Raw genomic sequence first — 15,469 nt, forward strand, 5'->3', positions numbered from 1 at the left:
GTGATCCCTTGTCAAAAGATAATTTTGATTTCCATTTTTAGTATTTTATATTTGGCAGCATGTCTCTGTTCTGGGACTCCCCCACCCTTCCATGTGCATACATAGAAAGCCAGTTGGAGAGAACAGCAATACCCCAGCACAGAACAGGGCATATACCAGTGACAACAGATATGACTGATTAAGTCACGCACACCATGTAAAAGAGGTGTTAGGGTATAGGGGGTTTCAAAGGTGCTTGCAGATGTGCAATAACTGTGGACAGTTGCATGTCCAGCTAAGAAATCAGCTATTGTTGACTGGTAACAAGATCAGATGATCTGCTGGGATTGAAGTTGAGCTTGGCCTTTTTGCCGAGCCTTGAAGAGACTGAGTTCTTAATTAAAGGTTCTGGATATTGAAGGGCTGTCTTGGTTGACACATCTCAGCAACATCACATGAAACTTGAGGACAATGCCTCTGGACTGGCAGACCAGAGTGGTGGTAACCCTTTTTAAGAGGGGGGACCAGAACATGGTCTCTAATTTCAGAGGGTTCCCACTTCTCACCCACCCCAGCAAGGTCTATGACAATGTACTGGAGAGGAAAATCCATCTGTTAGTAAAAGCTCATATTCAGGAGGAAACATGGTGGTTTGCAATACTGGACCAGCTCTTTACTCTCTCAGAGAGAATGGAAGTTTGCCCAATGAGTCTGCATGTTTTTTGTGAACTTGGACAAGGCATTCGACTGCATCTGTTGGAACATCCTTTGGGTGGTGTTCCAGGAGTACAGGTTGACTGGCCAGTAGCTGCAGTTCATTCAGTCCCTGTACAGTGGTAGCGAGAGCTTGGCTCGCATGGCCTCACTTACAGCTCCCTTTATCACCGATTCCTTATAACTTTAATGGATGGAATTTCTAGGTGGAGCCAAGTGTTGGAGGATCTCTGCTCTGGTAGCCATCTGCAAAGAAGTGGTTTGCAGATGATGTGGTTCTCCTGGTCTCATCAACCAGCGACCTTCAACTTGCACTAGGGTGGTTTGCCGCTAATTATGTAGTGGTAGGATATGAATCAGGGTGTCCAAGTTTCAGACTATTGTTCTTATTCAGAAAAGGGTGGAGTGTTAACTCCAGGTCATCGACAAGCTATTCCTTAAGTCGAGGAGTTTAAGTATCTTGGGGTCTTGAGTTCACGAGTGTGGGGAGAGTGAAGTGGGAGAATGACGGCAGATTGGCGTGGTATCTGTAGTGAGGCGGACACTACTGGCTTGAAGACGGAGCTGAGGGTGAAGCTGTCAGTTTACTGGTCAGTCTATGTTCCTACCTTTACGGCCAAGGCCATGAGCTCTGGCTAGTAACCAAAAGAATGAGATTGCAGGTGCAAGCAACAACAATGAGTTTCCTCATGAGTTGTTGGACTCTCCATAAGAGACCTCTGTGATTCAGGTTGGCTCACAGCGGTGCTGCTACATCTCCACATTGAAAAAGAAGCCAAGTAAAGCCTCCTGGATGTTTCCAGGATGCTTCAGGCGTTCTACTGCAAGGAGGCCCTGCGGCAACCCCAGGACACACTGGATAGATTATAGCTTACAGATTATAGCACACAGTTGCGTAAGACGAGGTGGCCAGAGAGAGAGAGGTCTAGGTGTCTCTGCTTTAACTATCGCCATGACCCAAACCTGGATAAGTGAGGATGGATGAATGAATGGATGGTTTTTCAGACCTAAAATGAAGTATCTGGCTAAAGTTTGGCCTTTCTCACATTAATGGATTTTTAAATGGTAGTATTCGTTGTCATAAATCCTTTACCTTGGCAACACTAGTGGCATGTTCTACCTGTTGAGGCAGGTCCACAATATTTCCTAAGAGCTTTTTCCACCGAAGTCATGCTGTTCCTCTCTTTAGCTCAGATAAATGTCTCTGTTGTGAGGAGCTGAGCGACAGTTGTGCTGATGAATTGGCTTTGCAATTACGAGGCTCCAGAGGAGCGAATGGTCCTCTCCCTCCTCTCTTCCCAGTCACTAAGGACACTGTCTGTGCCATTAACAACACAAAGCTCTCCAGCCTCTCCCTGGACACCTTGGCCCCACTTCTGATAAAGAGCTGAAAGCAGATCCTGTCTAGCGGTGAATCGCCTGGCCTCACCTGGGACTGACCAATAAAGCCACTTGGCTCAAGAGCTGGGAATCATGGTATACCTGTGCATAATGGCAGCAGGGGGGAAATCACTTGGCTAAGACGAGAGATACACTGGCTTGAGTTTACTTTCAGTTAGGTAAAAACAGCCCATTGAATGACTTTTGTAGCAAATTCGTGAAGCTAATGATATAAAGAAGTAATGCTTTCCTGTCAGTATCCTCTCTGATGACCTCTTTAACATCAGTCTAGAAGCCAGAAAGTCAAGCTGATGTCACTGTAATTAAAACACAAGTGGTGTTGGCTCTGAGGGGGCAGGAGTTCTCTCATGGCCCTGTATCCCCAGTGCCAAGGCTGCTCAATAATGCCCTCCTTTCATTCCTGTCAGACGTAGCCAGGACAAACAGGAGAAGAAGACAGGAAAGCACTAAGGGAGACAAGAGGAAGAGAGGAGTTTGACAGAAAACAGAAAAAGCATAATTCTGTGTGCTAGACTGTCTCATCTGTTTTTGTTACTCGTCTCGTCTACACAACAGCACTGAATTATTTATTTGCCTCTGCCAGGTGAAATAAGTTTATGAATACCTCAAGTGATGAGCTCATTAGTTTCCTTCCTAATCTCTGCTTAAAGACTAAAAAAAAAACATATTCATATGACCACAGGCTTATTTTTAATTAAAGGATTATAATTAACGTAGATGGCATAAAAAAAGAAATCATATTGGTTTTACTTCTGTAAACAAAGTGAAAATAAATCCTTCAGGATTTGAAACCACCTTCCATCACATTCCCATCATGTGATTCACTCTGGACTTCAGTTTGCTGTCAATCTGACAATACATGACATTCTGCATGATGTACAAACCATCACATTTAGAACTTGTTGATTAGCCTGTTTGTTTTAAGTGTTATAGCAAAAATGAGCAAATCCCCATTCACAAAGCTCGTGCTATTCTTGACAGCAGGTGATGCATACTGCAAACTAAGGCCTCTGTAGTCACTCTCACTAGATCCTCAACATCCTTTAACTGTGTATGACCCTTTGAGGTGTTTGTGAGCACTCATACATGCACAAGGCCATGTGTTTGCACTTACTGTAAAATGTGTTTACGTATTTCTAAATGGAATTAAGCTTTTCGGGGGGAAAAAAAGAACTTTGTTAACCTTGCTCAACTTGTTTAACAGTGAAACATTCTTGTGTTTTGTTCAGGAGTTATCTGAGCTTCCAGACCTATGGCTTACCAGTTGACTGACTGTAAGAAGAGATTACAGAGAATAAAATCATTGGCCTTGGCTTCATCTGTAATGATGTTTCCACTGTCTTCAGAGGATGGATGCCACTCTTTTCAGGAAATATCTCCCAAGGTATTTAGATATTTTTCCTTTGCTTTTGCCAACATGTCGGGAGGGAGAAACCTCATACAGATGAGCTCCACTCTTCCTCAAATGCTTGAAATCCTTCAGCAAAAAGCACACACTGTAAATGGTAAATATATCAAGCAAGAACCCGATGACGATCCGGAGGACAGTGCCTGATAAGATTTAAGGGCTGACAAAGGCAGCTTCACTTAAAAACGATCCAGGCCATTAAGGAACAGCTAGGCATACCTGAACACAATGGCTGTCTCTTAGTCAAGACAGTGAACAATGCCATATGTTCTTACAGGCTCTAGCTTCTTTCTGCAGGCTCTCTCCCTCTTCTTTTCTTTATTTCATACTTCACTTTCTCCACAATCATCAGCAGCTTATAGTGCCTGAGTGGCAGCATTAGGAGCCATATAAAGCTGTCAGGCCATTTACCTCCAGCTCTTAAGTATGAAGGTGATAGATTCAGTGACTGTAGTGAAACAGCTAGACGAGCCTCCTCTGCTCCAGCAGAGGGAGGCTGTTTATCCTGGCAGCCATGCCCGGGGTCCAAGAACCCTGACGTTATGCCCGCTCAGAGCCACTGTTCTGCAGACACCGGAGGGCAGAGCCAGGGTAAACACATGACCTCAGTGTTATGTGGCGTTGAATAGGGCTGGTGGTTAGAGTCAGCAGCACCAGTGGGATCAATCACCACTCACTGAGGGGAATCCCGTTAGAGTGATCAAGAGGAGAAGAAGACAGGAAGATGGAAAAGAGCAGCGAGACGGACTAAAAGGTCGATTGATGAGTTGGTCATAAATTTATTTGTTGTTGCTGTGACTTACAAAAAATGTAATTAACAACTAGTAGGCCAGCGTAATTGTGTGTTTATAACAAATCACACAGGGAATAGCATGCACTAGTACTAGTTTTAACTATGCCAGACTGTCACATTGCACATGTACGTATATGTGTTAATGGATTACACAACAAGCCAACTACAGCTCCTGAAGCAAGAAGCAGAGTTAGTGAAAGCATATTAGTTTGCCTTACTGAACAAATTTGTCCCTTGCCTTGTCCCTTGGTTGCCACTTGTTGTTGAGCTACCTGCAAAAAAGAGAAACTGTGATTAAACCTAATGGGAGTGGATGACTTCTTTTTTGGTTTGTTGGGTCTTTTTTTTTGGTCACACAGCAAATGTTATATTTTAAGTGCATAAGGTAAATTGGCTATTAATGGATATTAATGCTTAAAATATAATTTCTTAATATTCAACACCAAGTAAAATTCTACTCTTCACAAATATTTGAACTGCAGCTGCTCTGAGCTCATCGTTGTTAGGCTTGTTTGACAAATGCTAATAGTCTCTATTAGGAGCAAACTTGTTATTAGTACTTCAGTTTTCCTGCCCAGACTGTGTGTGTCTAGGATTGGTTAATGCATCAGTCTTGTCTAAATATTCATTAGTGGGTGCTGAGTGCATTAGCCTTCTTTGGACTGCGAACTGATTCAACTGTTTGTCACTTGCAGTACAGTTACTTCATCTTTTACTTAAAATTACTGTCTTACTGTGACTGACTTCACATTTTTAAGCTATGAAACCATAATTATGTTTATTAAACTATGTAACAATAATAAAATATTAACAACAGACGAAAGCCATAAAACAGTTGCAGATGAGCTCCTAATGCCAACTGGCATCTCTGTCTAGTTGCTGAAGGAGGCCAGTCATGGTCTTACTGCATGACCCTGCTGGCACAGCACTCTCAGCCATTTTGATTTCCTAGTTTTCTCTTCAGCTTCCTTCTTCCTCTCTTACCCTCCTTGCTGACGCCCAAGCAGCCTTTCAGCTCCTGCAGAGAAATGGCCCTGTCCTTATTCAGATCACAGTAGTCGGTGAACTTTCGGGCACATTTCTTGGGTTTGGCTTTCTTCTTCAAGTACTTCTTGAAAGGCTTTAGTTCCTTCTTGTTGATGTCTTGACTACCATTGTTATCCAACTGGGCAAAGTACCAGTGCACCACCCTCTCTTCTAAAGTGTGACTGGGGTCAGGCTCCACAAACCTGAGTAGATATAACAGGCAACAGAAACTGAAAAAGAAAATCTAATGCAAACTTCAAAAAGTAATGTGAGGGCAGAATTACTTTTGGGACATTCACCACATCAATAGCCACAAATTTACTGTTAAATTACAGTAAAGTACTAGCAGAGAAATTTTCCAGGACTGGGCTCACATTTTGCAGTGTCTACAGTAATCCACAGCTTCTTACTATTAAAAAAAATGATGTACTGTCTGGTTGCTCTTTTACAGTTATAATTATTTTAATGTTTCTATTGTACATTCTATAAAAAGTTTATTAATACAAAATATAACAGGATGTCCTCATCCATGTACCCTGAATTTAATTTCTTGTCTTTGAATTATGGCAAGATAACAACTTTGGTGCACTTTCTCTACTTTTTACTTCTCTAAATTCCATTAACAGAAATGCTTCTGTATGCAGCATTTTAACAACCACCCTGAAGATAAAAGCTGGCTGGCCACACAGCTGAAAAACACTGAACACTTATCACCAAAGAAAGATATACTGTGTTATGCCAGAAAAATGTAAAGTAGATAACAGTTGATATTTCCCCAAAGCATTTACAGTATTTAACTATATGGACACTGTTATTTCAAAATATCGTTCAGATCCGTCATACACACATCTTTAGCACCGATGCATAGTAACTCCTGAAGTTTAGTGTCCAGTTCTTCACACTGTGTGTCATAGAAATACTATGCGTTTGCAATTCATGAAACCAGAGGGAAACAAAGTTTTCCACGAACAATCAGCCAATATGTCAGTCTTCTGTGGTATGTGACGCTACTTACCTCCCACCACCAGAGGGGGCTGGTGAGTTTATGGCTTGCACCATGTCTGTGGTGAGGGCATCTAACAAGCTTGTAATGAATTCCACTTTCTTGCCCTCAGGGCAGCCTGGTGCAAATAAAAGACAAAAATACACCAAAATTACCTACCACAACTAATTTGAGCCATTAGGCCGCAATGAAGAGCCTCTAAACCTTCAACACCAGTGAACCACTGTGACAGATGTCAAATAGAAAACGTGTGTTAGACCGTCAAAGCAAACCTTATATAGAGCTTAGTGACCAAGTAAATCTGTTAAAAGTGACCAGGTGAAAAACATGAACATATGAATATATGCTTTAACAGAGGTGAAATACATTGTTTGGCTGTTTTGTTAGACTTCAAAAACACAGAGCTGAGGCACATGGGTGAGGTGGGGCAGAAGTGTGCTGTGATGAGAGAGCTTTCTTGAGCAGTGCAGACCTGTTAACTTTTATGGCACAATTTTGAACACCTTGGGTAGCTCTTTTTAATTGCCCAGATGTATGGTTTTAAAAGCACACAAAACCCGTGCAAAATTTTCCCTCCTAATTGTGTCTCTTAAAGGGAAACTTCAAACGCAGCTGCACTGTAAACTAATCTTCCTATTCTGCCTTTTTTTCAGTCTCTTCGTTTTTCTCTCGAGCTTTCTCTGTAGATCCCCTCCTCCCCCTTTCTCTGAGGATTTGTGGCCTCCTCGTCCTCTGCGCCATTCACGTCTTTTCTTTCCTTTTGTGTTGGCTCAGGACGGTCTGTGGGAGGCGGGTTGATGCCCCGCCAGGTGAATCCAATTAGCATTTCCTACAGCATGACAAGCTTGAAGAATCTCTACCTCGCTGTGCTTTAATCCAAGTGTTAAATTGGGGTGTTATGAAGCGCAAACTGTTATGTTGTATGTAGCTTATGAGGCAAGGTGGTTCAGGATGTCTGCCAGCATAAAAGAAGCTGCGGGCACATGAAAGCTGCCACAAACATGATTGTTGCATGTGTAAACATAAAGAAGGGCATTTACCCTTGAGAGACTCCAAATGAGACCCCCCAAAAAAATCTTTTTGGCTCTTAACACCTAAAATGAAGTTAAATATTGGTGGATGTTGAACAATATATGCAGCAATACTTGTATATCTGTGACAGGCCAGCTGATAAAGTCAGGCTTTACCTACAGAGCAGACACTGTAAATACTGCATTGGTGGCATATGTATGTGGATGTGTTCAACCTTTCAATTTAAAGGCATTTGCTGATTCATGAAAAGTGTAATTTTGCTTTACTGTTTGGTGGACTTTACCATTATCACATTACAAATTGCATTGTCCTAAACAATTCTGTTCAAAGTGTAGCCACAGGCATCTAAGCCTTTACTTTACTACAGTTGAACTTAATGGATCTCATCCTTTGGTCTCAGAGGAAGAGCTGTTATATGCTCAAAAGGACCGAGGCAATATTGCCACTATGTGTAGTTGGTAAGGCTGAACCTGTAGCCAAATGCTGTTAAGTCTGCCCTCTTAAGCATTCTTTTTTCACCATTGCCTTGATGTGACAGCCATGAAATATCATGCTTTGTTGTGGCGGTTCAGAACATCCCGCTACAGTACATAAAAATATCTACATTCAGCTCCCTGCAGTATCCAACACCACCAGCAGCCCCCCCACATGCCTTGCCACCACACCCCACAACACTAACACCTTCCATAAAACATACCACACATCTGCTGCACAGTCAGGAGTATGCTTGACTCTGTAAACTCACCAGATGGGGAATTAAACAAGAGTTACAATGCAGCCTTAAATGATGGGGAAACAGAGGGGCAACAAAAGTAAGTGAGCAGTAACAAGGGCAAAGGAGTATGAGCCTATGTTACGACCTCTGGCTCAGGGGGCAGTCTGAGTCATACATACTTAAAACTTTCCAGGTTACATTCTTTAACATGGATTTAAAAGCAGAATTCATGTGGATTATTATGTAGGACCTGGGCTTTTTTTCTGCAACAGCCACAAACACGTATACATTGACAAACCACATCTCGGTATACATACTATTTTTCAGTTGTTATTTGCTTATATCATTCATCTAAATAGCTATAAAAAGCTTTTTTCCATTACATTTTGGTATAAGTTTCTCTGTTTTGGCAATATTGACTTTAAAAGTTCTCTTGAATATGACGCGCCTTCCTTGTGGTGCTCAAAGTGCCAAAAAATAAATTAAAAAAACTTAAGCAGCAATCTCTCTTTCCAGCAAAGAGACATTGTTGTGAACAGATTCATGTAAAAATCATTTTCTTTCTACCAAACCACACTTGCCAAACCCTTCATGCTACAGAAGCTTCCATTTACCCATGACAAGCAGCCAGTCCCGGTGAGAGGGTGTTTTCCCCCTCAGCTAAGCTGTGTTGTTGGCTAGAAGCTAGTGTTTTGATATTAAAGTCCACTGACAGTTATTATTTGGAAAGCAAGTTTAATCTCTAAAGCAGCTATAAAAATTCTGCAAGATAATAAATGGAAAGTTTCTGTACTCCCACACCCAAATTGGATTGAACTGCAGTGAAAAAGTGAAGTGACCTTGCAGTTCTCTGCCTTGGAATGCTTCTTCTGTGTCCGAGACTCGAGATCGTGCAGCTCCATCGCACTCAGGCGTCTGGTACCTGTTACAAAGAGGCAAGCACATGGCTGCATTAGATAGAAGCCGAAGAGGAAAAGCGTAAATCTGTCTTAGCAAAGTGTGAAAAATTGGAGACATCAAAGGAGTTCATTTCGAAAGATTTGAACAGCTAGAGAAGGAAAAAAAAATCATGACCTGAAACTAAAACCGAACCAAACTAAACAAAAAAACCACCACAATCCAATTAGTCTTCCATGATCTCATTTGCAACATGTAACAAATGATTCAAATTCTGACTTCTTAAAATTACAACCTCTTGCTCTCTTGTCTTTGATCTGTATGCTCTCCCTTCATCTCAGTTGACCGTGATTAACCTTTCTTTATAGCTTGGATTTGAAGTGCACAGAGCTTTTTTTTTTTTTTCAAAACCATAACAAACTGTTCAGCATTACGCGTGGCATGACTCGTTTTCTCCTGGCTATTATATCAGTGGTTCGTGGATACGATGGAAAATTGAGCACATGTGTTTGATTTGTCTTTTTTTTTTTTTTAAGCAAAAGCAAGTTATCAACTCTATATTTTTTTACACAGTCTGCACAGCCACTGATCCAAGATGGGGATATCTGATGGATGACTCTGCACATTGCTGTTTGGAAAAGAGAAACTGGGATGTATGACATGAGTTCTAGTCCAAGTGTATTTTTATGTGAAGGAATAATCACCTCAGGGTTTTCATAAAAGAGCTCTGAAATTCAGATCAGAATTTGCTCTGTCTAAAGTTTCCTGTTGTGCAAGTGATTTATCCTAGGCTGTCAAAAAATAAATAAATAAGCCTTCTGGTATCTTATTGATTTGAAACTAAACTTGAGCTATTGTCTATTCAAACAGGAGACCATATCTTCAGATTTGAAAAATGTCTTTACTTCAGCTTGTAAAGCATTAAGCCTCTTGGAGAGAGAGAATGATGATTCCCTTTCAGGAACAAAATCAGTTCATTTCTTCACCAGTGCATGCTTATAGTCCACGCTTTGTCTTTGTCTCGCCACTTGTTTGAAGTTGTAATATTCATCTTCTGATTACAATTTACGAAAACATTTTGCAGAAACAAAACATGAGCAGTGAACAATCATTTTTTTTCGAACATGTTTTTAATTCAGAGATCCCCCAACATGAAGCTCGTGCACAAAAAATACTGTGTTTTCCTCAAAGCAATGTAAACAGTAGCAACTGCACTAAAAACAAAGTCATTCCAGAAACAGAGTGTTTATAGCTAGCTAACCGAAATTCACATCATCTTGGAACTAATTGCGTTGGCAAGTGAACTGGCAAGAGAGCTTGGATCAGAAACTTTCTGGATAATATAACTGACCAGTCTGTCAGTGGGTCCACCACTTTAGTCTGACTTACAGCAAAAAGGTGTTATTCTTGAGCTTTTCCTTTGTTGATCCAAGTGAATTATTTTTGGGGGATTGATTGCCTCAAATTTTGGAACCAATATGTGCTTTTCAGGAATGGATTCCAAGATTGGTGATTATGACTCCATAATCATTGATTCTCAGATGCCCTCAAATTAACTACCGTAGAGCACGCTTGTTTAAAATTAGACAGATTATTGTTTTTGACACATTTCAGTAGTCCTGTTATTAGCATGTCAGTTATTCATATGATGGCAGACAGACATACATATCAAATCATTTAAAAAACATCTGTAACTACTATAATAAATGATATTGTTTCTTTATGTGATTTTTCTGATAATATTACCTGGTAGAGGTTCCAGGAATGGGGCGTCCCGTGTCCACCAGAACACACCAGCAGTAGCCTGTGGACTGGTGGCACTGGACGGCCTTGTAAAGGCCTCCAGGCCCACAGTCGGGGATGAAAATGGCCTCACGAGGATTCTGCAGAGCCTCTTCCAGAGCACTCTGTCTCTCCTGGTCACAAGATGGAACTTTCTCTAAAAGTATTAGAAACACACTCAGTACAGGAAAAAAACAGATTTGGGAAACCAAATACAGACAGCACATATGCAAAAAAATGACTACTACTAAATTAAAATGTGAAATATGTGGAACAGGGTTCTGGAAGTGTTCACTGCAAACCAGATGGTGGCCTCTGGTAACATTTTATGTGGCCTGTGAGCACAAAAAAGGGAAAAAATGCATTAATGTGCATTTTATTCAGGACATAAATGACAATTAACAACATAAAGCCTTATGTCCTGACCAGGCAATTTATAAATACAAACCAAAAGTTTTGATGTGGGCATTTTCCAGTGAAACTCTGTCATGCACTGGCTCTATAAAGAATCAGTCACACAGGCCTAGAGACCTGTAACCATCTCGTAACTACTAGTCATGAGGAAAATATGTATTCTCCAACCGGTTGCAAATGGTTGCTGAGAGTTGCTATGAAATTGATTGCTGTTCTGTTAACTCAGGTCTAGAAACGAGTCGGTGATGCCCATGGTAATCATCAGTCACTAGGGATGGGTATCGTTTAGGTTTTATTCGATACCGGTGCCAAACCGGTACTTTTGAAACGGTGCCGGTGCTTAAATGGTGCTCGAACCGGTGCTTAAAGAATGGAGAACACAAACTTTGTCCAAAAACCTCTCATGTTTAACTGTTTTCCTCTTTTTCTTTGGTCATTTTAGCCTTTTTGGCCAGGGTGAAGGGAGTATTTGCCATCAAACAAGAAGACAGCCGCATGTAACTACGATGGTGTTTGCTAGTTCACCTTACATGCATTAATTTAATAACGTGGTTAGCCCTACTCAATGTAAATTACACACAAACAACATTAAGCTACTCGCCCAGAGAAGAACGGCTGCTGCTGCCATCATCATCCGTCATCATTTCTGCTACACTGACAGGGCTAGGGACCAGGACTCTCCTCTTCGGGTTCTTGGGGGATGTTGCTAACTCCGGGTCCGATAACAGGCACTATACCCGCAGTAGATGTGCTCGGTGCTCGGTCTTGCAGCAAGCTATCAAATACGGTGCATTTCTCGGATTTAAAAAAAAATGCTATACGTCGCCAGGTGTTTCATCAGATTCGAGGTGTTACCTCCTTTGCACAGTATCACCTTAAAGCACTTGTTGCAGGCTGCTGAGTTTGCATCTTTTGCTGTGAAGTACAGCCACACTTTTGACCGCTCCACCTTGGGCATTTTTAATCTGTAGCTCTGCTCTAAAAGAACGGACGTACCTGGGCCCGCCTACTATCCTTGGAAAGGTAAAATGATTGGCTAGAATCCAAAGTGTATGACATCTCAGGGAAAAAAAGCACCGAAATAAAGCACCGAAATGTGCGCTGCTTTTCGGTCTGGTTACTACCGTTTATGTCAGAACCGGTGCCATAATGGCATCGGATACCGGTACCCATCCCTATCAGTCACTAGGGAAAAGTGTGTACTCCATGAGCAGTTGGCAAGGGGTTGCTAGAGGCTGCTGGCAGTCACTAACAGGTTGCTGTGGTCATTTGTAGTTTGCATGGAAAATGCTGACTTGTCTGCAAATATTCAACTTTTACTTTGAAGTCTGTTTCAGGTCTGCATTGCACTTTTTCCAAGTTTCACTACACCTTCAAGAATAAATGACAAGTGTTTCAAGAGAAGTCAACATCTTCCATGCAAACTATAAGCAACCACAACAATTGTAAAGCCAGCAACCTCAAGAAATAACTTACCAACCAGTCGCAGACACACTTTTTTTTTTCGCAACCTGTGTTTATCAGGGGGTCACTGACAGGTCCCTTCGGAGACTCAGACCTGAATTAATGCCATTTTCACATATGTGGTGACATATGTTGGGTGAGTGCACCCTGCCCCTTTCTTGAATTCAGCTGCCATCCGGTTCTCCTGAGAATCAGCCACCTGACAGTATAAAAGCTAGGGAAGAGCTGCTTGGTCAGTATGCGTTAGGACCAGCCTTGAGAGTATTGAGCTACAGTGGTGTCTTGTCTGAGCTGTGACTGAGAGTTTATCTGGGGGTCATAGCAGTAGATATTACCGGACAGAGGTTTATGTAAGAAAGTAAATGTTCCATTCAGGCATTTGTTCTCCCAGCACCTTTGTGCAAAGTCTGTGTAAGCCCATGTTAAAATACTGCACAGCAAGCATGTGGATGCCAGGCATCCTCCCTCCAAGCATGTTCCAGGCAGGCAACTGTCACTGTTTAGTAACAACATTGGGTTACGGAGAGATAGTCACATTAAAATCAAATAGGTCTTCTGTTAAATCACCAATTTTTGACCACCCCAAAAGTAATGCCATTAGCAGCAAAGTTAAATTATGGCTTTACCCACCGCAGTCTTACATGTTTCTGCTCAAAAACAGGCCTCAACCCTTGAGAGATGCTCCTGCAGCACCTTGTCTCAGTGCACATCAGTGGATGAAGAATGTATTTATATTCACATCCATTTAATCCATTGCTCACTCTTAAGCCACGTCCAACAGAGCTGCCTGCTGAGATGGTTACCAAGGTGATTAAGTGTGCTTTGGTCGCTGCAAATCTATTCTTCATTTTACATTCAAGTACGCTATGACGAAGCCTTAAGCAACAATAACAGAGCCACAGTGACTTTTCTTCAAGGTGGTGACATGTGGTGGTGTTTTCACATTAAGGGGCTGACTAGCGCCAAGACAGTGCCTGCAGTCTTAGCTTACTCAGCTTTTGCTACCAAAGAATAACAGCTGTATCACATAGCCCCTGCCTAATTCAGATTAGCATCAGAGGAGTTGAGCAGTGAAAACAGAAATTAGACTTCTGGTCTTTACATAATTTAAGACTGTCCAATAAAAAGCGGGTTGTATTAAACCCCTTTACGTTAGCAGCCACAATAGCAAATCACTAGTTGTGGGCACTGCTCTGGGCATTTCAGAATCTGTTGCTGTTGATTTAAACATGTAGACATGGTGAAGTTGACCTGCTTAAGCCCAAACCTAGCATCAGAATAGAGAAGAAAGGTTATGTGAAATGTGAATGTGGCATGATTGTTGGTGCCAGACAGGCTGCTCTCAGCATTTTAGACTTACTGGGATTTTCCCACACAGCCATCTCTAGGGTTTGGAGAGAATAGTGAAAATATCCAATGAGCTGCATTTCTTTGGGAGAAAATACCTTGTTAATATTAGAGGTTAAAGGTGAATACCCAACCTGGTTCGAAACGATGGGAAGGAAACAGTAACTCAAATAATGTACTCACACCAAAAAGTATGGAGAAGAACATCTCTGAACACGCAACACATTGAACCTTTTAGTAGATTGGATGCCACACAGGCTACCCAGAAATTTGACAAAAGAAGATTGAAAAAACATTGCCTGGTCTGATGAGTATTGATTTCTGCTGAACATCATCTAAAAACCACAGACTTCCTGATTATTGCAGCTAACCATTCCATACCTTTGTGAACACTCCAATCATTTCTTGGTTTCTTGTACCTAAATGGCCTCCACAGTCACCAGAGCTCATTCCAATAGAGCAACCTTGGGGTTTTAGTGGATCAGGAGATTCGTACCACGGATATAGACTAAAATCTCTGAGTAACGTCCCCAGCAACTTGTACAATCTACATTAAAAACAATGAAAGCAGTACTGAAGGCTTTAAAAGGTCCAACCCATTACTAAGAAGTTGTACCTAACAGTATTGACAATAGCTTTGAAGTTTTTAAATTACACACATAATACCTTGTGTAACTCTTTTCTACATGGTTATAGACTCCCTCTCCTCTTTCCTACACCTGTATTTCAAAAGCAAATATAATGATACTATCATGGTCTTTTTTCAAATTGACAATAACACAGAAACCATAGAGATAAAGTTTTCATCTGATGACAGTAAGTGTCCAGATAATATTTGCTGGTGTCTACACAGACCGTTACAATTACCAAAGGTGGACTGCAGTAATAATTCAAGCAAGATATTTAACTCCATCCGAGGCTGCCCTGCTCCGTAATGCCAAACCAGTATTCTGGAGCCTTAGCAGGAAATAATAATAAAAATCACAGTGCTGATTTAAAGGCTGACATTTAAATCATAATGCTGTGCTCAGAGTACAGAATATTATTGTCTGTTACAATGGCTGCCGTATCCATTTAGTCATAAAAACTTGTCTTTTTATGACTGAGACACATGACAGATCTACACTGGTCCCTGATCAATCATGGCTGCCATCTTTCACGAGATGCCTGATGTCACTGGATGGAAGTTCAGGAAAAGAGTGTAAACAGCCAATGGTAACCAGATAGTATTACGATACTGGCTGTCTTGTGTTTAATAGTTCCACCTAGCTACTCCAGCAACATTATTCATCTTTTGCTTTGCTTTGTTTCCAGTTTTGCAAAGCTGAGCAGGGGAAAAAGTCTAAACAGCTGGTGGAGCACTCTGTACTCACGTCAGTCAACTTTACAGAAGTGACAGAATTGTTTTGAGTCTTCCACAATTTTTCCAAGATGCAAGTCTTTCTGTGACACTGACTGCTGTACACGATGCTCGCTTTCATCCCCAGCTTAAAC

The 15,469-nt window shown here is 41.4% G+C and overlaps 1 protein-coding gene across 7 annotated transcripts in view; it reads right to left on the reverse strand.

The window, feature by feature from the left end:
• The window catches only part of smoc1 (SPARC related modular calcium binding 1), a 58,896-nt gene that overhangs the window by 6,647 nt on the left and 36,780 nt on the right, over positions 1–15,469 (reverse strand). For 4 of the 7 annotated variants that reach the window (XM_063496625.1, XM_063496621.1, XM_063496622.1 and 1 more), the window contains exons 9-13: positions 10,715–10,907; positions 8,911–8,993; positions 6,337–6,442; positions 5,280–5,524; positions 4,534–4,567 (exon numbers count right to left, since the gene is read on the reverse strand). In XM_063496625.1, the coding sequence (XP_063352695.1) occupies positions 4,534–4,567; positions 5,280–5,524; positions 6,337–6,442; positions 8,911–8,993; positions 10,715–10,907 (661 nt within the window). Of the gene's footprint in view, positions 1–4,513; positions 4,568–5,279; positions 5,525–6,336; positions 6,443–8,910; positions 8,994–10,714; positions 10,908–15,469 lie in introns of all 7 variants that reach the window. The other 3 variants (XM_065472039.1, XM_063496624.1, XM_063496623.1) reach the window with 1 other exon arrangement.

This window comes from Pelmatolapia mariae, linkage group LG16_19, assembly GCF_036321145.2.
Source record: "Pelmatolapia mariae isolate MD_Pm_ZW linkage group LG16_19, Pm_UMD_F_2, whole genome shotgun sequence".
In the NCBI taxonomy this organism is placed as follows: Eukaryota; Metazoa; Chordata; class Actinopteri; order Cichliformes; family Cichlidae; genus Pelmatolapia; species Pelmatolapia mariae.